Raw genomic sequence first — 21,619 nt, 5'->3', positions numbered from 1 at the left:
CAGTAGTCACACCTCCCACTGCTGAGCTCCTACTCCAGGCACTAGGTAAAGGAGAACATTACCTCTTTCCTGTTGAACTCCACAACAGCATCTGCAGTATCAGTGCCATTGGGAAGGAAGGGAGGAGAGTCATCTTCATCCAACACATTCACCAGGAAGGGCACCTCAACCTGCATTTCCCTGAATCCCTCTCTCACAGTGCACTTGGCAATCAGCTCGTATCTCTCTCTCTCCTCTCGGTCCAGGCGCTGTGTCACACGCACACTGGTGGTGTTCTCATTGTAGCGAAAGGGCAGACCCTCAGCTGGAAAACACAGCCACAGGAGAAAGAGGGACAATCACTTCCCAGTATAGGGCTCTGATAGTTTTCTTCTTTAATACTCTTTTGCAATCCGTTTGGGCATCATGACTACGCAATAAAAGACAGACTCAGAAGTGAAACAGAAGGAATTTGTGTGGTTATATTAGGGTAGGGAGAAAACATGGAATAGATGGGAAGATTCTACAGTCTAGAAGCAGGACCATTTAAAGCTCAGGTTACTCTCAGTCTGCTTTTAGCAGATACAAACTTCTAGAAGTAATCTTTTCTTTAGGGAAGGGGATAGTCCTCCTTCCCATCCCCTCTGCATATCTCAAAAGCAAAATCTTCAGGCTCAGTTTACATTTGCAATGGAACTTCCTTTACAGAATCAATCTAGAGGATCTACTACAAAAGAGATCTTTAACAGTGCAGCTGTTTGCATCTATTGCTGGTACGTGACTAGCTCAGTTCCAGTTTTACCTGCTAGCAGTTTGTAGGAAATGCTGAGATTCTGACACAGATGATGAACTGAGGGTAACTGGAGCTGATGAAATGTGCCAGGTGGTTTATTCTCCTTGATGTGAAAGGAGAGATCCATTTCTGTGAAGCAAAGCTGCCTTGCTGTCAAGGAACTGCAAGCTGGTGCCGTAGCATTGATCAAAGAGAGGAAAACTGTGGTGCGTGTAGCAGAGTCACATTCCTTCTCTTGGAAAGGGTGGGATGAAAGGAAGACATACAGCATCACCTTTGATAATGGCATCCAGCTTCCTACAGCTTCAAGGGAAAAAAAACACCAGAAGAAATATGTTACAGAAGACATTATTTCATAAATGATCATTTGGTCCTATTATGTGATAAAACAATTCTTCTGATGGGAAGACCTTAAACCTTAATAATCCCAGTAACTAAAAAAACTAAGGGCTTAGCACCAATTTTACATTATGGAACTTCACAAACAATATCAGCATTCTGTCTGTAAGACACTAACATAAAGCAGGTCTCTATTAATAATCAGCTTTTTGTAGGACTGCTTTTTGAAGGGACTAGAGCAGAGTAGGGTGGAAGCAGGAAAAATAATGCCTGAAATGGAAGAGATACTCAGGACAGACCCATAACTACTATCATTTCAGTCACCGCATTCTGACAGTTTATTCCAGTTGAGGATATGGGTCAAATTGTTTAGGTTTAGAGGACAGATTGTTCATCATTTCGAAATATAAAGAGCTGGACAAGAGATAAAATAGAAGTTAAAAATAACCTATGGCATCTACTACTACACCCTCAAGCCTTATTTTGATTACCTTGGTTTGACTACAGACAGCACAGAAATACCTCTGTAACAGATCTAATTCACTTGAAAAGATGTTGTAGGTCACTTTGATTTGCAGGAACAAAACAAGGCTCTCAGGTGCTGGATAGATCCTCCTCCTTTGTTCAGTTACAAAGAGCTATCTGATATTCATGAACACCAAGTACCAAAAATGCAGCGAAAATGGTATCATTTTCAGATATCAAACACTCAGCGCTCGAAAAATAAAACAGTAAGTGTATGAAGCTGAAAATTTCAACATCAAGGTGCCTAAGTCAGAGGGTAGAGTTGATATATGGCTCTTACAAACTGAAGACAGTTACTGCAGACTCTCTCCAACAGTAAAATTTCTGCAACTGATCACAGCACTATGCCATTAACTCCTCACCCATTTCCTCCTCCACCATCTAATGATACCTAATTTCCTCATAGATCAAAATCACCAAAACCAATTTGCTGCTAGAGTATAAAAGAGGGAAGAAAAAGGAGATAATTAATTTCTGTAGTTCAACAGTAAGCTTCTCTAACAAAGCCAAATCTCAAGAGAGGGAGAGAGGTACAATTAACCATTTCTTCTAAGAGCTCTTGGGTGTTACACGCAAATGTACTTTGTGAATCCATGTTACCAGAATTCAAGGACCATTTACAAGAGTTTGAACCTCTCTAACAGCCTTGCTCTGGGCACTAAATGCTGGAATTGGCCTCACTTGCATCAGTAGACGAACAGACTGCAAACCTCAGTGTAAAGCTGTGACTTATACAGTTGTGAAATGCAGGAAAAAAATATTTCAAGTAATGCAATTTTCCCACCCTATTGGAGTCCCCAGTGCAAGCAACTGGATCTGTCCAAGGTCACCATTTGTTTTGGCATATTTTTCCCTGTTGTGGGTTTCATTGAGTCAGATTCCTCATTTTAAAAGGGCAGATGTGGTTTTTTCAAATGTGATGCTCATCTTCTGCTGGAGAAATCTCATCATCTGAATGTATTTTTCTCTAAGAACAGATACCTCAACAAGAAAAGCAAGTTGTCTTATACTTACACAACATGTTAAAGTCGTCTCTATCCAGGCTTTTGCTGAGGTAGAGAAGTCCTGTTTTTTCTCTGATTTGAAACCAATTATTTTCATGGGATCTTGCTCGAGAAATGAGATTCTGGCACAGATGAAAGTGGGCCACTTCTTCATGTGAATCCTTCAAGGCATGGATGCGCAGGAGCGGCATACCTGCTGGCTCATCGATGTACACATTCTCCAAGTACTCTTTCCTGGGGAAGTAGAGACCAAAGGCCACTGCAAAGGAAGGCATACAAGAGAAGAGGCAGTCCCAGTTAAATGATTTTCTGCACTGGCATTTTCTTAAGAGATCTATTTCCAAAGAAGCAAAGGCTTCATTCTCTAAGAAGTAAAGAAGCACTAAAAAAGATGTGGAAAAAGGCAGATCCTCATCTGGTGTAAATACATACAGTTTTACTGCACTCAAGCCAAGGACACAGCCACCAAAAATGTGCTCTATAGCTTATGTTCCAGTTACAAAATCATCTGCTTTTTGAAGGCAAAACTGCCTTGCTGCAGACAAGGTCCAGTTTAAGCAGAACACTTAAGGAAGTTCTGCTTGCCAAATTTTACTTAAGTTTCTACCTGGCACTCTCAGTTGTAATTCTACCGAAAGCCTAAACATCCTCTCTGTTGAGAGAAAACACAGAAGTGTATCAGTGGCTTACATACTTTTCCTCAGACTACATAAAACCTCTCTTATACAGGAGTCCTTTTGTGGCTTCCTCCTTTTTCAACAAGCCAGCATGATACTTTCGGTACAGAAAATGGGAGTTGTTTAAAAAAAACTGATATGAAAGTCTTGTAAGTATTTTAAATATGACAGATGAGAAAGCTGGGAACTGAATGAGGAGGAAAACGTGCATTTCTTTTTGGTACAATGGTTGTGACTGACCCAATCACCTCCCACCCCGGTACTGCAGACATTCACATTCAGTAGAGCTCAACTGCCCCTTGATGCCCGTTTCTTCAACTGATCTCATTTTACTGGGTCATTTTGCAATGGCCTCTCTACCCATTTCCAATTCTTCCCCTCCAAATTCATTTCTTGCAAATACAATCACAGTGGAATGCTCGATAAGCAAGGAAAGGACAATGAGTGCTCATTGCACTCATAGGCACTGAAATACTGGAACTGTCACTCCTGGACTCCACATGCACTGACAGTCCATACTCATTCCCATCCAAAAGAACACTTGCATACTGCAGAATTGTGCATCATTTAATCCACTTTGATAAGGAGTCAAGCATATAAAAAGCTCACACATCTGCTGAACAAATGTAAACAATAACAATTTCCGTCTGTTACTACTATAAAGCTCTCTCAGCTTAAATCAAGCCAGACACAATTGGAAATGATAGTAATGTAGCAGTAAAATTAGGGATATAATTCCAAAATATCTTCAAAATAGCATCAGGCTATAGCACATATTTATTTTGTATTATTATTGGATCCATACACTGTTCTACTGAATGGAGTGCACCGCAAACAAACTGTAAACAAGAGATCTCTAATTTCATTTGGAAATACCACAGAAACTATTGTACCTTGCAATGATTCATGACATCATCAGTATCCCTGGATGCAATTACATCCATGAGATTTACAGAGGCCCGTTATTTTTTTCCTATATATGCTTTGCAATATATGAATAAGGTGCTAAAGTAATATGGTAGGTGAACTCACTCCAAAGGACTTAAATCAAAGGGAAGCCAACAATATTCTTTTTGAGAGTTTTAGAAAAGCATTAAATCCTGACATCCTCTCTCTGGAGAAAATTTTTACTTTTCATTCTGGTGCTATCAACATCTTCTTTTTAAGTTAAGATTCCTGAACATTTATAATAAATTTCAAATATTTTTTCAGTCCCTCTCAGTTTTGAAGTGAAGGAAAACCTGGGAATATGAGCTATTAGAAGTCCTACAAAGAGGTTTGTTATTGAGAGGGATAAGGTAATATCCAAATAGCAAGCCCAGTCCCAGTGCAAGCAAATAGTCTCTCTTGGAGTATTGTGTATAAAAACTTGATTCTAGAACAATGAAAACTTTCTCACAAGAAATTCAACACTGAAAATTCACTACTCAAGACTAAAAAATTACTTTTAACCCACAAATGCACACAAATGAGCCTAATACAACACTAGCTACAGGACAGAGGAATAATTATTATTTCCTTATTTCCAAGCCTGTAGTCCCAACATGAGAAATGCTGTGTGCTCAGCACCACAAACACATCTTGTGGTACAAGAACCAGCACCACAGAGAGACATGAAATCACCTCCAGTAAAAGGAGTATATAGAAAGTAGAGTACGTATTAACAGTATTGATGTGTAACGTGAAAGTGCAAAAGGGGAAAACTGGAATATTTTGAGTTGCAATTATTTGTTTCCTTGTCTTAAAAAAAGTGTGTTAATCTTTATATTCTTTGCTTTATAAATCGGGGCTCACATTGCATGAGAGTACAGTTGTGTTTAACCAAATACATAAATAATTATGACAGACATGGTCACTTAATGCCTGAAACCTTGCAAGCAACTACACCTCAGCAGAGGTCAGCATCCTGACTGGTCTGCACTTGAAAGATAAAGTTAATATTTATGCTGCAGACTCTCTGAAGTTCTCTGGCATCAGTTCACAGGAGGAGTCTTCTCCATAGTAAAAAAAAAAAAAGGAAAAAAATCCTGTAATATAAAAATCTGATTTCTCTGTAAATAACAGAAATGTAAACCCATGCTTTGTATTTTGAAAAGAGGAGTCCTTAATAAAATAATTTAGAATTTGCACCACTAATTAACCAGAAATGTATTTCACAAGTTTTAAAACTGAAATTAGCTCAGTTGGTTAGAGCATGGTGCTAATAATGCCAAGGTCAAGGTTAGATCCCCAGAGAGGTCATTCACTAAAGAGTTGGACTCGATGATCCTTGTGGGTCCCTTCCAACTCAGACTACTCTGTGACTCTATCTTGAATTAAAAGCCACTTTAAGCAAGGAGGGAACACTGCTGTAGGGAATTAAAGCAGAAGCAAGATCTTTTACTCCTTGATTCACACCTAAAAGCTCATAAAACTAAATTTTGTCCATCAGAACTGTTAGCTTTTAGTTCAGAGCAGACTTCTATATTGAGGGCAACACCCAAGGACAGTTTTAAGTGACATCAGTGGATATCTCATACCTTCATATTTAACTTGAAAATGTAAAGAAAACATATTTCAAGTGAAGAGACTTTACAACACTGTAAAATAAAATAAGTTAAAAAATATGACTTTGATTTAGCTATGTAACAAGATTCAACAAATATTTGAAATTACTGGGATTTTGTAAAGTTGTTTGTGTCACCCTAACTCCATTTCAAGCACTGAAAGAGATGAGAGGTATGTAACAGACTGCTCAGGTCAGAACTACACTCTGCATATAAATCTCAGGAGGCTAATCTTTGAGGAGACCTTTGAAGTAGAAACATAGCACCCACATCTCATAGCTGTGTTCATTCTTTTAAGCCCTAGTGAGTTAAAACCAGATTCAATAAACTTGCCATCTGGCAAGTATGCTGCAGGAGGAAGAGGTTCTAATCCTGGCCACACTTCCTTGTGTCCTGAAAAAAAAAAAAAAATCCATTTCCAAGGACTTGTGCAAGCTTCCTATGGAAGCCAGATGGAGTTTTTAATGAATCTGCCATTTAAATAAAGAGAAATTGAGATGGTTACGTTCAAAACTGATTGTTAAAGTGCTTTTGCTTAGGAATTAAAAGCAGACAAAAATTTCACATTACAACTTGAAATATACCACAAGAAGGTTGTGCTCTGAAATATACACGAGTAACGTAATAGTGAGAGTGTTGTTGAAATATTTTGGAATCTCTGAATTTTTTTTAGAGGATGTTTCAGCTCTCCGTACTACAAACAGCACAGGAAACATGGCAACCTCTGATGGATGAGCAAAATTATGGGATAATAGCATATCAGTAACACACAGAAGAGAAAAGTGATCACGTTTAAGCGGATGTAATGCTACTAACTAATAGCTCCTACAGGAAATAGATACAGTTATGACAGCAGTTTTCCAGTTCAGCGAGAGAAAGCAGGTAAAACGAGAGCAGAGAAATGAGATTATATGTACTTTGAAGCCTTCATGACTGCCTTTTGAAATAAGGCAATTTTTCACGTGGCTTTTTTCAGTCATGAATGATTAGGTAAATAATGCCTTTTTTGATACAAATTGATTTTTTTTTTTTTGTACACAATTTGCTGCAGAAAACTTTACATGTTTTCAGTACTTTTTATGCATGCTGCTCTAGTTTTGAGTAGCACTGGGGGACAACTCTTGATGAAAACTGTTAAATGGACTATAGAAACATTATACTCTTACGATCAACCACGATGACAAAAAACATAATTTAATTTTTTAGTCACAAAATGAAGTGGTATGAAATTTTTTAGTAGCATAGAAGAAGACTTCACTGTAAGACATTCTCCCAAACAATGTTTGTAACGATCTTTCAAGGTACAACTGTAGACTTCAGACAACCTGTTTTAAAGTGAACCACCCAAGTCACAAGATTTGTCCTGGGAAAGGACATGCTCAGATAACTGGAAAACCATCTCAGGTCTGGGTGGATCACCTGCAGAGTCTCGAAGAATGTTAGAGATGGTGATAAGAGAGGACAACCAGCACACAGTGGGGTTCTTGATCAGAAGCATTCTATTACCCTGGTCCACAAGGCAGAAGAACCAACTCCAATATCCTCTTCTGAAGAGAAGCTTCAAATGGCTGAAATATAACATTAGGCTCTAAAGTTATTTTGGGTTTCATTACTCACATAATCTGAAAAGTGTCTCTCAAGCCTGAGTGTTACCTTCCAACTTCTTTTCACTAGTTTGTGTTATAAATTACAATTTAGTCCAGTAGATGAAAATATTCACAGATGTCAAGGTGCCTGCTGGATAAACGTGCAATTAAAAACACTGCTTTGTGTTTTTAAAAAAGACATAAAGAAAAAAAATTAGCAAAATGGAAATGGAATTATAGTTTTCATTCAGCAACTAATATATAATCCACATCTGACAAAATTTGCTCAGAGTTTCTCTGCATTTTGGAGGACAACAACTTATTTAGAACAGAACAGCCCTCATGCAGTCAAAATCCTTAATCAAACATTGACATGCATCTCCAAGAAAAGGGGGTGCTTTTAATGAAATAATAGCCCTATCATTGTAACATGCAAGATTTAATGATATAACAGATGAACATGGCAGTCTGTTGTTAATAATCCTCCATTTGTTATACAGCATCAGATTTCAACAAGCAATTATCTGCCAACGTTAGTTTTGTGTTCCTGAAATAATTATCTTTACTTCTGACGAGTAGCCATTATGTTCCATTACTAGTATTAATATACCTAATGTCCGATTCATCAGAGAACAAGGGCAGTAATGCACTTGTATATTTTAAATTAAAGGACTTCCTCACTTAATTCCCTCCTAGTCCCTACACAATTAGGAAATAAACTTGCCCTCATAAACCAAAAAGTCTGTAATTTAGAAAAAAACCCACTTGTCACTTAATAGAAAAGTAGTATGAAACAGCAGAGCTAAAAGCAACACTTGGGATTCAATCATCAGTTGACCAGGTGGCCATGGCATGAGGCAGCCTGTGCCACAGGGGACACAGCACAGGTGCCAGGGGGACCCTGGGGCCACTGATCTCCCCCTCACGTGCCCGCACAGCCAGGCACCAGGGCAAGCCAGCCTGCCAACCACCCTGGGTGTATGACCACCACCCAAGGGGGACTGCTTCTGGTACAAATCACAAACATTTCTTCTGGTTTTATACAGAGAAGTCAAATTCCACCATCAGCTCACCGAGTTTAGGCTGCAGCATTACTGCCAGGTGTAATTCCTGATGTGTTTGAGGGTCACTAGGACAATGACAAATGGAAGAAGTGGCATTCACTTAATTAACCAGCAAGACAGCAGCACGACGTTATTTACTTTTAGGTGTGTTATTTTTAAGCTGATCATTACAGAAATTGTAACAGATTTGGTATGAACCAGAAAACATAAAAAACTCTATTAAAGTGAAAATGAAATTAATTAGTTTCTTATAAAGCTGCTTGTCTGGGCCCCAGGTTAGAGTTGACTGGGGAAAGACTGCTGTAGAGCTTCATATTGGAATTTTCTCAAAGTATACTCCAGCTTTATGGAGTTGAGTAATTGCTAAGTTTCACCTATTGTATACATTTAAATGCAGCAGAATTGTTAGAGAACAACAGAATAAATTTCAATAACAGCACTATTAGTGAAATACATGTGTTTTACAGAACATGATACCTCCAGAGAGAACAGGTCCTTACGAAGTGATGGTAAGCAGAAACAGTACTTAACTGGAATATACTCCAGACCTGTTAAACTGGTCTGGTTTAAGTTAATTGCCTCTCTTGTGATTTTCCTCAACAGATTCCCATGCTCATATTGAAAACAACCCTAAATTTTAGACTGAAAATCTAGAAATTAGGTAGATAGAAGTATTAGATAAAAAAAAAAACTCAGTCAGCCACCTATATTGACCTGCTAGTCACTAAATGAGAATGAATTCCACAAGACAATAATAAGACAGACCTGGTAAAGCCAAAAGATGGATTTGACAAAATGAAAGCTTTCTTTCTGTATCACGCATATTGAACATAAATTTTACAAATGTCAAGATCAAAGACAGACCCTAAATTTATCAAAAAGAAATGAATTTGGATTTGTAAGAACTGTGGAAAATCTGTGCAGCTCAGTATCTACCAGAGAACAGGACAGCACTTCTGAAGCTCTACTTACCAGTTCAGACCAAGGTCAAACCTGTGCCTAGGATTTCCTTCCAGAGCCTGTACTTCTATGTAAGTTTTAGAAAATCACTTTTTAATTTTAAGTGCAAAAAAATGCTAGAGGTTTCTTTCCTCTTGCTTTCTTATGATTTATCATTTGTCTTGTTTGGTTTCATGTTTTTGGGGAGTTGGTTTGTTGGGTTGGTTGGTTTTTGTTATTTTTTTTGTTTTGGGGTTTGGGGTTTTGCTACTCTAGCAAAAAGGCAAGTTTTTCATCCTTCACTGTTCTAAATACCAGTGTTAGTAAAACTTAAACCATCCCTCATAGAAATTAGCCTGTATGGAAAGCTCTGTGAGAGATTGCAGGGGTTTCTGAAAATTCTTCAGATCCTGATTCTGCCATTCCTATAAAGTACGGCTTAATTGCTTGAGAATACCTGGATATAATTTTGCTCTACAGGAGTATGGAGCTGAAATGTAACACAAAGAAACTCACTATTGTTTTGGAGCACAAATTATATAATAAATATTTAATATAATTTATTTACATCTGGGTCAAATTTAGGGTGCTTACATGGCAGCATAAAAAATGAAGATGACATAATGGTTCATTTTTATACCACCCCAATTCAGCTCTGTACAGACTCAATTTATCATGTTTCATACTTCTGTATTTCTAATGACCTCTTTGTGTTTTGCTTTGAGAATTAATCCAAATTCGCAGGCACCAGAGAAATGATCTCACAAAGAGAGCCCATGCTTGTAGCCCATTTTTGTAACTAAATTGCACCTTATTCAGTGAGAATCTTCTAAAGCAAAAGGAACACTAAGAACAAGAAAAAATTAGTTTTTAAAAATAGTAGCTGAATCTTTGAACACAGACAAAGCTTTCAACAATTCCAGCATTGGAAACCAGGAAGTATTCCCACTGAGGTGCTATCAGTACTTCCCTAGCACTGGAAACATTGTACAATCCTATGTACACTTTTCATTATTTTTTCAAAAAGGTAAACTGTAGTAATTTGCAATTGAACTTGATGATCCTTGTGGGTCCCTTCCAACTCAGGATATTCTATGATTTAATAATAGTAGTTCATAGCATGCATTCCGTGAACATACTCCCCCTGCAGCAGGAACTAGATAGGGCTGGGGGCTAACCTAGCACTGCTGAAGATATACAAAATAAGAGACTCAAGTATTCAAAGATTCTTTTTACATTTACATCCTCTCTTTTCTACATTATATAGGTTTGTAGAAAGGGAATAAGATTATTGAGAAGAAAAGCAGAATTGAGAGTAAAGTCTTGCAATGCGATCTTTGTAAAACTCCCAGCTCTGTCAGAGACAGGCTCTGCAAACACTGGGTCACTCTAATCTAACACTTTTCAGTAATTTTCTTTTGCTTTCACGAGTTTCAATTAACCCCCAAACCCCAACACATTCGAGGCTCATTCATGTTGTTGTTTGTATTTCTGCCAAGTGGAATTATTCTGCATTCTATGACCAGAGATGCCAAAACGGTGGACTCAGTCGGCTGTTTTATTTCTAATTTTTAAATAAAGATTTGTTTTTCTAGTCATTCTCTGTGCATGCTCTCTCTGTGCCTTCTAGAATGTGTTTATGTATTATATATACATAAAGATTGTGATAATGAGAAGCTAGAGAAGACCAGTGACGTACGTATCACTGTTCTGCGATAAAACTGACATACACTAGTTCTAAATCTCGAAACCATAAAATCTTCAATTAATAATGTAGTAACATACAAGTGCTCTAAATTCTTGTTATACTTTAATTAGCTTTCACATATATTTACTCTAACAGTGCTGAGCTCATATGGAAGGTAAACATTATGGCAGCGATTAGGAGCACAAGGTACTGACAACTAAATATATTCATTTCATAAAAATATGAAAATAAATCACAAGACACTCTTATCTGCAGAAATTGTTCAGCATACTTGACAAGATGAAAGGATCCTTGAAGGCAAAGACAAATAACTTTATATTCATTATCTTAGTTAAAAGGACATCAGTATCACAATGCATTCCCTACATTAAGATATACATTTGGATCGCTGTGCTACTCCTTAATAAAGTACTAAATTTTCACAATCCCAAGTCCTGAAAATCAATGAGAAACAATTAACTGTTGATTTATGACAAAGATTTGTATATGCACAAACTCCTGCATTCCATTACTACTTAAGCTCAAATTTCCCCATTTCCTTTCCTCCAGCTGCACTTGATTCTGCATCATCAAAATGAACACAAGTCTTCCTGTCAATTAGAGATAGATGGAGTCAGGCATAAGGGATCACTTTCTGACAGCTCAGTGCAATTCACAAACACCTCCATCCATTTCCTATGCCTAAGCCATCTTCATGGGGAAAATACGCTCAAGTGAAATAGGTACCAATATTTCTCACAAATAGCTTTTTTTCCCCCCTCAGCATCACTGGATTGCAACAATTAAAAAAACCGTGACCAAATGATAACAGTATAAGTTTGGGATAACTGTACAATGACTAAATCTTCAGCAAGATCAACCCGTGTACCTGGGCTGTGGCAACAGGGACCTGATTTTCAGCTGCCTTTTCAAAGAAAACCTTCTCGTTTTCTAGGGAGTGGATGACTTTACAGCATCTGGATTGAATTTTTACTTTGGATTCTCCATTGTTGCACAGGAAAATCTATTTTCTATATTTACTGCAGATGTGTAAAAATTAGCCTGCTAGACCACATGTAGTGACATAGGAAATAGCTCAGCCTGAATAGTGTTTTATCCATATCTAATATCTCTAGCTTCCCTTATTTTCTGCAATTCCTGCAGTTTATGAAAGAGAGACAGAGCAGGATAATTACTGCCTTACAGCAGGAGGCAATCAATGAAAACTTTTGCTGCTGGTTGTTGAAAAGTCGCCAGAAAAATGGTAATGACGTGAATGTCCACCTCTCACAGGAAAGTGCTCTGTTATTAAGAGCTGCTATTCTCTTTCCGAACACTCAAGGGAGCTATGAGCCTGCAGTTCAATTTTTCAGTCCAGGAAGCAAAATCTCAGTGTAACTGTGAGCTTATTTACTGATTGATTTATTTAAAGTTTTGTCATGAATTAACAGAGCATTTTGGTTTTATTATTGTATTTTAGGTGTAGTTTACCATATTTTAGGTGATCTAGGAAATGAAATAGAGAATATAAGTTCTTTTCATATTGTTGTTTTTTAATGTTCAATTTCTATTATCTTTTTAATAGATATACATATAAGAACTAAAATACGGTTAAGACTCATCTGCATTTGAACCTCTAATTCCTTAAGACACCTGGCAGAGAATACATTTTCCTAGGTACTCTTACAAGGCAGACCTGCTTCTAAAACAGTTTCAGAAAGATCTGTGTTACACCTGCCATCATAAAAAAAAAAATCATAATAAAAGAACAAGAACACCCCCCCCATATCCCAGCTGTCAAAATCAATGCTTAATAGAACAGAAATTTTCCTTTGGGGACTTTCAGTCATTACTGCACAGTAGCTAGTCATTATGCTGTTGTCTTAAAGCATAAATGTTGTCAGCAAAAGGGCAGAAATTGTATTGACAAGGCTTGGAAACAGGAAGACAGACCACTAATGATATGCATTGGACAGTGAAGACTGTTCTAGACAGCTCTTCTCAACCAGCTTTAAGACAGACATGAACTACACTGAACTCTTGACAAGTTATAGCAATGAACTAGAGAAGTCTAAAAGAAACAACAATAAAAGCAGCAGTAAAACCTGGAATGGTAGGGGCCTGTACAGGATTTTACAACAGCTTTATTTTCCTTTAAGTGAGCTTCTGGGTTTCAGCCCAATCCCTTGCTGGAGGGCATGCCAAACCACCACAGACTGCCAAGCAATTGCACACACAAAACAATCCTACTCTGATTATTAAAGACTGAATTTACTTAACACATTTCATAACTACTTCAATGCCTCTTTTACTTTAAAAGTTAAAACTTTGCCCCATGTTCATATCCTCCAATGCCAACAGAAGAGAAGACAATTCTTTATATCTCTCATAAAGTCACTTTTGATAAAGATTTTACTAAGGCTGCTGAACAGCAGCTTTTCTGTTGGGTAACTTCTGATCACTTACTGCTTATAATTATTAGCTTCTTCTACTACATTGAGGTTTGCACTGAGTTCTGGTTTGCAGTGATTCACACAGATAGTCCTTCATGCTGACATTTATTCTGAACTGTAGGACTACCAGAGCAGTCATTCTGATCACACGTTTTTGATGTATAAACAAACTGTAAGTGACAGTCCCAGAGTCAAAGAAAGTGCTGTCGTCGTTCAGCTACTAGCTCCTGGGCAACCCGACCCAAAAGAATACTGAAGCACAAAGTTTATGCATTTACATTTTTCTCAGATGGTGAAACTGATGCTTTCTGCTCTGTTTATGAGTTGAAAACACCTCCAGTGGCATCTCCTGTCACAAACAAGTAATCAGGTCTTGTTCCAGCACAGTATCTTCAGGCACATTTTATCAAGGCATTTTGATTTTTCAACTCCTCTGCAAAGGTGCTTGTTGCTCTATTTCATCAAGAGTTCATGCTTTAAATTTAAGTGTCAGTAAAAAACCTCATTTCCTCTGCTTCCCCTCTTTCCTTATCAAGGCAGCAATATTCCCAGGCTAAAAGACTGTAATGTGTAATGAAAACACAAGTTCAGATTTCAACTGAATACCAGAGAAATGTAAATTAAAAATTGCAGATTTGGTGGCTCTGCTCAGAAACTCTCACCTGTGCCTTAAACCCTCCGTACACACACCACAAACATCGGCATCAACAAAACAAGCAGGGTTTTAAAGTCATGGCACATACCAAGTGCATTGACCTTTCCATGAATGCTTTCCATGAGTTTCCCTGTTCCAGGAATAAACAGCTGCTCGGCTTAATGCTTTGTGTTGTAAGAACTTAACAAAGCTTAAGTTTATACAAACACTTATCTATTCCCATTTTATCATTACTGACAACTGTTACATTTCATGCCAAAAGGAGACCACAACATACAAGCCTTTATAACTTACAGATTTCTTTCTATGCTACAGTTACCAATAACATGCTAGCAGTAGGATATACTCTTCATAAATATTCTCTGCAAACAGGTTCAGGACTCAAGGCTGAAGCTAAATGTTCCTAAAGTATTATTTGGTAACCCAGGTTTTACGGAAAACAAGAAACTCAATTTCAGTTTTAATGTGGATCCACATTGACTCCAGACACCACCACAATGTATATGATGCAAAATGCACACAAGAACCACGCTGAATGTCTAGAAAAATTTTTGAATAATATTCTCCTAGTTTCGGGTTAAAAAATAAAAGGTCCAGGGTATAAGTCAATCTTCAGGTCCTAGAGGTCCCTCAAGGAGCACCGAAGCTACTTCCCAAGCATTACCCAACCACAGGTGTCCATATTTACATTTTTGGTGCACATTTCTTTTGTTGATGTGCCAATATTTTTCTGAGGACAGTGAAATGTACTGGGCAACTTTGCTACTGAGATTTCAATGTGAGAAAAGTGAGGGTGGAGTTGCTTGAAAGTATTTTGTGGCTTTCCCATTGCTCCGCTCTGGAATGAACAGTTTTCCTGGTCCTCACTAGGAGTTCCACACACCAGCTGGCAAAGACGAAAGCAGTCGGAAGGAAAATAAATAAGTGCCAGTCCATTCCATATTTCTCCAATTTAAAGCAATTAACAGTTTAATCAACATGGATTTCAAAGAAAGAGATAAGATTCTGGTTTTGGGCTTGCATTAATCAGTTTGAAGGTAATGCTGTTTCCAGCGATTATTCCCTAGTTTTTATATGTTATTAGAAAGGGCTTGACCTCCCATATTTTTCCATGCACTGGAGAAAACTTTGCTCAGCTATCTAACCCAGTTGCTTATCTGGAACACAATGTAGAATTAAAACAAAACAAAACAAATCAAAATAAAACAAAAAACAAACCAGCAACTTGGATTCAGGTACTAAGGGACTTCCAGTGAAGCCGGGCACTCTCACACCTCTCTGCACATTCTCTGGAGGGACTCTGCATAGATCTGCCTCCAAGTACCTGAGCGTACCAGTTCCACTGAGTGCTGCAAATACAGCAGCCCACCGAGAGACAAGACAGTTGTGGGAAGTAATTTAGGGGAAGGTTATGTGATCTGCTGCAAAGGTGTCATCCTCAATAACATTTGTAATGATGACATGACACATACAACATTTTAATACTATATAAAAAATAAAATGTCAAGAGCACTGGCAGCACTCACCCCCACTTTCTGTGGTGCAAACACAACGTTACTGTGTGGCCTCCTGTGCACACTCATATACTTGCACATAAAACTGAGTGCTTCAGAAAGATGGAGAACAACTGATAGGCATCAGATGCTTAGTTACATGGATTATACTTAGTGTTGAAAAGAGAACAGAAATTTGGGTAGCAATATATAAGGGTAAGATTCATAGAAATAGAACTCCTATTTGCCAGAACTTCTGTCTAACTTTCAAGCTCACCATCTGACTGGTCTTGCTGAAGGAGGAGAATCCTGAAAACCACAGACTGAAAACTATGTCTCACTTAAGGACGCATAGCAGGCTTAAAACTTTCCCTAAATGCTTGACTCTTAGACTGAAAACAGCTTGAGAAGAGCTGGGTGGAAGGTAGAGGTGAATTGGCTGGAAGTTTCACCTCAACATGAGGAAGAACTTCTTTACACTACGGGTGGCAGAGCACTGGAACGGGCTGCCCAGGGATGCGTTCCTGTGTCACCTGCTCCAGGTGATCCTGCCTTGGCAGGGAGTTGGACTGGATGACCTCCAGAGGTCCCTCCCAACCCTAACAATTCTGTGATACTACAGTTGGCACTGCTGTGCCAAGTCTGCCCACACTTCACAAAGGAGCACCTGGACATGCAGCTCTCCTCAGAGGCCACAGATTAAAAGCACACAAACAGAACTTCATTCTGCTGCCTAAGTAACGCTGAGCCTGTACCAGGCTACAGACTCAGAACAGCTGACAAGTGCAGACATATCGCATGAAAATACTTATTTTTAATACAATCACTGGCCTTATCCAAACTTGCTGAGGTCAAGAACTCTAGAAGACTTCACCAGCTTTGAGACTACATGCAACACTTTGCAAATACTTGCAGACAGGATAAGAACACAAATTTTAGCATATCCACAGTGACATAAATGTGTGAGAGCATGGGTTACACCTAAGGAGAGAAAGATGTATGCTTGGGGACTATTGCATAAAAATGTTTAGTCAAAAAGAATGATAAAGTGCTATATTTTAAGATCTTAGGCTAAGGAAAACATTTAAAAGTCTTGGCTACAATTCCTTGGGTAATGGTATACATTGCTTTAAACTTTTTTGTCCAGAATTTAGGTTCAAAATAGTATTTGGACAATTAGCACTACTCTAAGAGTTTAATGTGTTTTTTTCTGTAGCTTTAATTCAGTAACATTTTGTTTTTAAGGTTAGACAATATCCTGTTTTAAACCAAAATTGACGTAGCACATCAATTGTAATTCTTCAATGATCACCATCCATTTGAATGAATGCTACTTTACCAAAAAGCCCAGTGGAGTCAGTCAGTCTCTATATCATTAAACCCACTATTTTTTATTGGATGCCATAAGGACTTTGTGGACCTACTCAACTCAAAGCCTTTTCATTGACCCAATTTTTGCTGAAATACCAGTTTTTACAAAGATCACATTGTTCTGACTCTGAAAATGGGAATGCCTAGCTGCATATATTTTATTTTGTACTGTACTTTGCACATTTGATTGGCAAACCTCAGAGAGGATCTCGCATGTTGCTGCAGTGAAGATCAACAATGTAATTTTAAAATTAGATTTATTCATTAGGGGTTTAATTCACTTTTCTCCGAATAAAGGCAGAGCAAATCAACTTATACAGCTGTACGAGTAAAATATAACTCTCTCCTGGAGCAAGAGAGAGAGTAGAGTTATACAACAGGCCTCCATGGTCATAAGGTTGAGGTCCAGAATAGAATGGGCAACCTCCATGGCCATATGTCTTGGATCCTCTTGTAAAATAGTTTGCTCACCTGCAGACAATATTTCTGTTTCCTCAGCATTACCCTACTCATGGTAGGTTGGATTTATTTTTGAGACACCTTGTCCATCTCTGAAGCACATATAGTTACCAATATCTTTTCCACTTCTGAAAGAAAATTTCAGAAGGCACAGATGGTATTTGTTCAGAAATGGTAGTCTTGTGCTATAGATTTTTTAAAAACAACACACCACAAAATCACAGAATGCTTGAGGTTGGCAGGGACCTCCAGTGATCATCTGGTCCAATATTCCTACTCAAGCAAAAGCCACCTAGAGGCACTTGTCCTGTTACTCAAGAGAACCTTTTTTATGCAAGTCCAGCAGTACACGAGCCAAAAGACCTTTTGATCAGAGACATTTACAGTCCCAATATTATTTCCTACATTTCACCTTTGATTCAAGAAATTAAGTTATATGCGAGTGAAAGATGACCTTTCTAAAAATGTTCAGTTTTACGAAACGAGAACCACCTGCCAAAGACTGAGCACTATGATAAAAGATTAAAAGTAGCTGCATTAAAAAGTTGCAATGGATTTGATATGTATAAAAGCAAACATATATAAATAAAATCCACATAATAAATATATATGCTAACACAAACAGCACTGTGTAGATATTCATTATAATCAGGAAAAAAAATTCAAATTGTTTCTTTAACCTGTGATTACAGGTTAAAGAATTACAGGTATATGTTTCTTCTAGAACAATTTGGATTAAATTTGTTTCTTCTTAAGCACCCAGAATACCCTGTTTTCTAAAACAATTAATTTACCATGGAAAGCTCATAAGTGAAGCTGTTAACATTCAACATATCATCATTACAGAGTCTAATATTTAAAATACAGAAACAAAGCAAGGACAAGATTAATACTGCTCATATTTATATTCTGATTTAAACAATTTATATCTCAACACTTAAATTTCATATTGGTTGCACACAGACTAGACTGTGTACTAGTATATGCTCATTCATAATCATGAATACACATCTGTGAACATAAAACTAAAGTAGCAATACACATACACACAAACAGACTTTGGACCCAAATCTGTTAGCTACAATCAAGAACTGTTCAGCATAACTGCTCAGATGCTTTTTTCTGGATATTTATAGGTATTTCTATACATATTGTGTAGAGATTTTATATCCGAATACATCACTACATCTAGTAGACTCTATAAAATTGTAATTAGTTTTTCCAGTGTTAACTTTTAGAAACCTGTTTATTCTTATGGTTTCACACCCCTCCTAACCTCCTGCACAGCTGTTTCCCAAGTTTTCTTTCAATTGTCACAAGATTGGCACCCACAGCATTCTAGAGTCAAGCAAACAGAAACCCTTCTATTTACCAACTTCTAGTTATAGACAGATAAAAGTGAATGGAACTGTTTTGTTTCCTAAAATAATGCACCACAACGAAGTTTCCAGTCCTGGAAACACAGTTCATATGGCTATGTGTAAGCACACAAGTGGTTCCTGTGAAGCAAAGTTACTCATATGGTCTGTGTTGAGCTTGTGCCTCGAGGCTCTGGGATCTTAGTGCCACAGACCTTTGCTGTTACTGGCAATAGTGCCACAGACCTTTGCTGTTATTGGCAATACTGGCAGAAGCTGTTCTCACCCACACGTGGTCTTTTCCCCTCTCACTCCGTCACCTCAGCTGTGTCAATGCATTGTGGAACTGTGCACGACTAAAGGAGCGAGCTGAGTTTAAACCAGCTCTGTCTAGAAGAAAGGCTGTATGGACAACCCAGCTCTGCAGGGCCTGGCCCTGCACGAAGACACTCTGGCACAAAGAAGAGTGCTTACCTGTCTCTTCTCCCTTTCTCTCTGACAGAGGTTTCAGCCAAAGCAAGGAAAACCTAAGTACTCTTTAAAAGCTGCTGTTTACAATCCAGTCGATTACAATTAGCCAAAATATCCTCAGCTGATGATGATAGTGGTTCAAAGGGATTTTCCAGAATTTTTTCACTTGCCTTCAAGGTGCCACATGTTCCCTGGGAGCAGAAGGGCTGGCAGGGGGAACACTACGAGGCACTGTCAACTGCGAGTTAAAGCTTTATGCTTTCACTAGATCAAGTTCTCTAGGTAGTACCTCACAAGAGACTGCAACCTAGAAACTCCAGTTCACTGGCACAACTGACAGGTTTTATGAGATAGTAGCACAGAGTTATTTGTTTGGGAGATACATGTGACTTGTCCATCTGCATGAAAAACGTATGCTAAGGTCTTTTAATGAGGACTACGTGCAATGTCTGATAAGAGAACAGATTGCTGTATTACCTTTTCCACCATAATCTAGACAGATTGTCAAGAACAGACTGGGTCACTCACCATGTGTCATGTTGTTTGGGTTTTGTGGTTTGTTTGGTTTTGTTTTTCCTGTGTTTTGTTTTGTTTTTGGTTTTTTTTTGTTTTTTTTTTTTGCAATTCCTCTGAAAATTGACAAAAGAAACACAGAAAACCCCAATGAAAGAGTTGATGGCTTTTGTATTTTGGCACTACTTTACTCTGCCTTTGGGATGATGAACTTTCTCACACATTTGATTGATGTAACTGGCTTAACTGATTAATCACTTTGCCTCCTAGCAGTTCCTTCCTGCTTATATCCAAGGAAACAGTCAATTAGGACTATAATTAATTCTTCCTTTCATGATGGGGTAAATTTGGAAGGTTGTGACCACATGAATGCAGGCAGTGCAGCTGGTTAATCTGCAACGCTGAGCCTCATGCTCCTAATGAACAAACTACTGCTCTTGTACTTCAAACAACAGACAAAACACTCAAATCCTCCACAGTCCATTTGGATACCTACAAAATAGCACATGGAGGAAGCACAACATTTAATCAGGCCGTTGCACTGAAAATTTATGAACGTGCTTTTATGTCAGATACATTAATGGACAATTCAACAGAAACCATAAGAAACTACAAGACAAAACAAGATACCGGAAATTAGTAAACCAAGATTAAGCACATTCGACAACTGGATGGGCACAGCTAAAGAAATGGGAATAAGATTTTTAGCACAAAGATAAAAATGGAAAACCTCACCTGGATGTAATGCAAATTGTTGCATCATGTTTTAAGATTTAAACTAGTTGCTCTTCTAAAACAAACTCCACCATGGCAACAGAGCTTGAGAGGTAGAAATTAATTCAGGGAAAGTGCAACTACAGGCTGTTCAAAAGTCAGTCTACACAGCTATCTCACACCTTTCTCACCTTAAAGAAGCAGTGTTCAGCAAACACCTAAGGAGGAACTTACAGAATATTTTAGTAGGTTGACTGCACTCTTACAAGTTTCAATTGTTTATCTCAACGACATTGACTCCAGAAAATACAGAGATTTCCTCCTCCAAGGTATCGTGACTTTGGAGATTGTTAGGTTATTTTTATGAAGACGTTTTTGTAAATACATTCTAAACATCTGAAAATTACTCTGGCTGGTCATATCATGTGAAATTTATAATACTTTAAATTATTTAATGTATTTTTATATTGAGCATAATTTGCTACATTAATCTGATACAGGCAAGAGAGAGGTAGATTATCAAACTAGTGAGAATAAGCTTCTGAAATTACACGTGAGCTAGAAAAGAGGCCTTAATTAAGATTTTTTGAATGAGTGAAGAGGTGATACTAAGTTCCATATATACACATTTCCTCTCAGAGTTACAGATCTAGATCTGACTTCAGACTGAGAAGTTTGGTTTCCTGCCCAGGTCAGCTGCACAGCAATTTCATGAAATTATCACAGTTCGAAAGACATGAAACCTTAACCCCTGTTTTGCTTCAGCCTTGAAAAATGCTGAATTTTCATACATACATACATTTAATTTGGGTCTGTACTCCACTCTTCAGGACATTCCAAAGAGAAATATCAACTTAATCCAAGTCAGTTACCTTCAGACACTGAGCTCCTACTCCATTTCCTCTTTTTTTTTTTTTAAGCCCCAACAAAAGGAAAAATTGCTAATAAATGTGCTAAGTAATGTAGCATTTCCCTATTGCTCATCATTATTTA

General features: G+C 37.9%; 1 protein-coding gene across 3 annotated transcripts in view; it reads right to left on the bottom strand.

The window, feature by feature from the left end:
• The window catches only part of RET (ret proto-oncogene), a 79,873-nt gene that overhangs the window by 33,686 nt on the left and 24,568 nt on the right, over positions 1 to 21,619 (bottom strand). For all 3 annotated transcript variants that reach the window (XM_032695286.1, XM_032695285.1, XM_032695287.1), the window contains 3 exons: positions 2,651 to 2,899; positions 782 to 1,075; positions 63 to 304 (listed from right to left, as the gene is read on the bottom strand). In XM_032695286.1, the coding sequence (XP_032551177.1) occupies positions 63 to 304; positions 782 to 1,075; positions 2,651 to 2,899 (785 nt within the window). The remainder of the gene's footprint in view (positions 1 to 62; positions 305 to 781; positions 1,076 to 2,650; positions 2,900 to 21,619) is intronic.

The sequence above is a fragment of the Chiroxiphia lanceolata genome, chromosome 8 (assembly GCF_009829145.1).
Source record: "Chiroxiphia lanceolata isolate bChiLan1 chromosome 8, bChiLan1.pri, whole genome shotgun sequence".
Lineage (NCBI taxonomy): Eukaryota > Metazoa > Chordata > Aves > Passeriformes > Pipridae > Chiroxiphia > Chiroxiphia lanceolata.
This window is presented reverse-complemented; position numbering and strand designations above follow the sequence as displayed.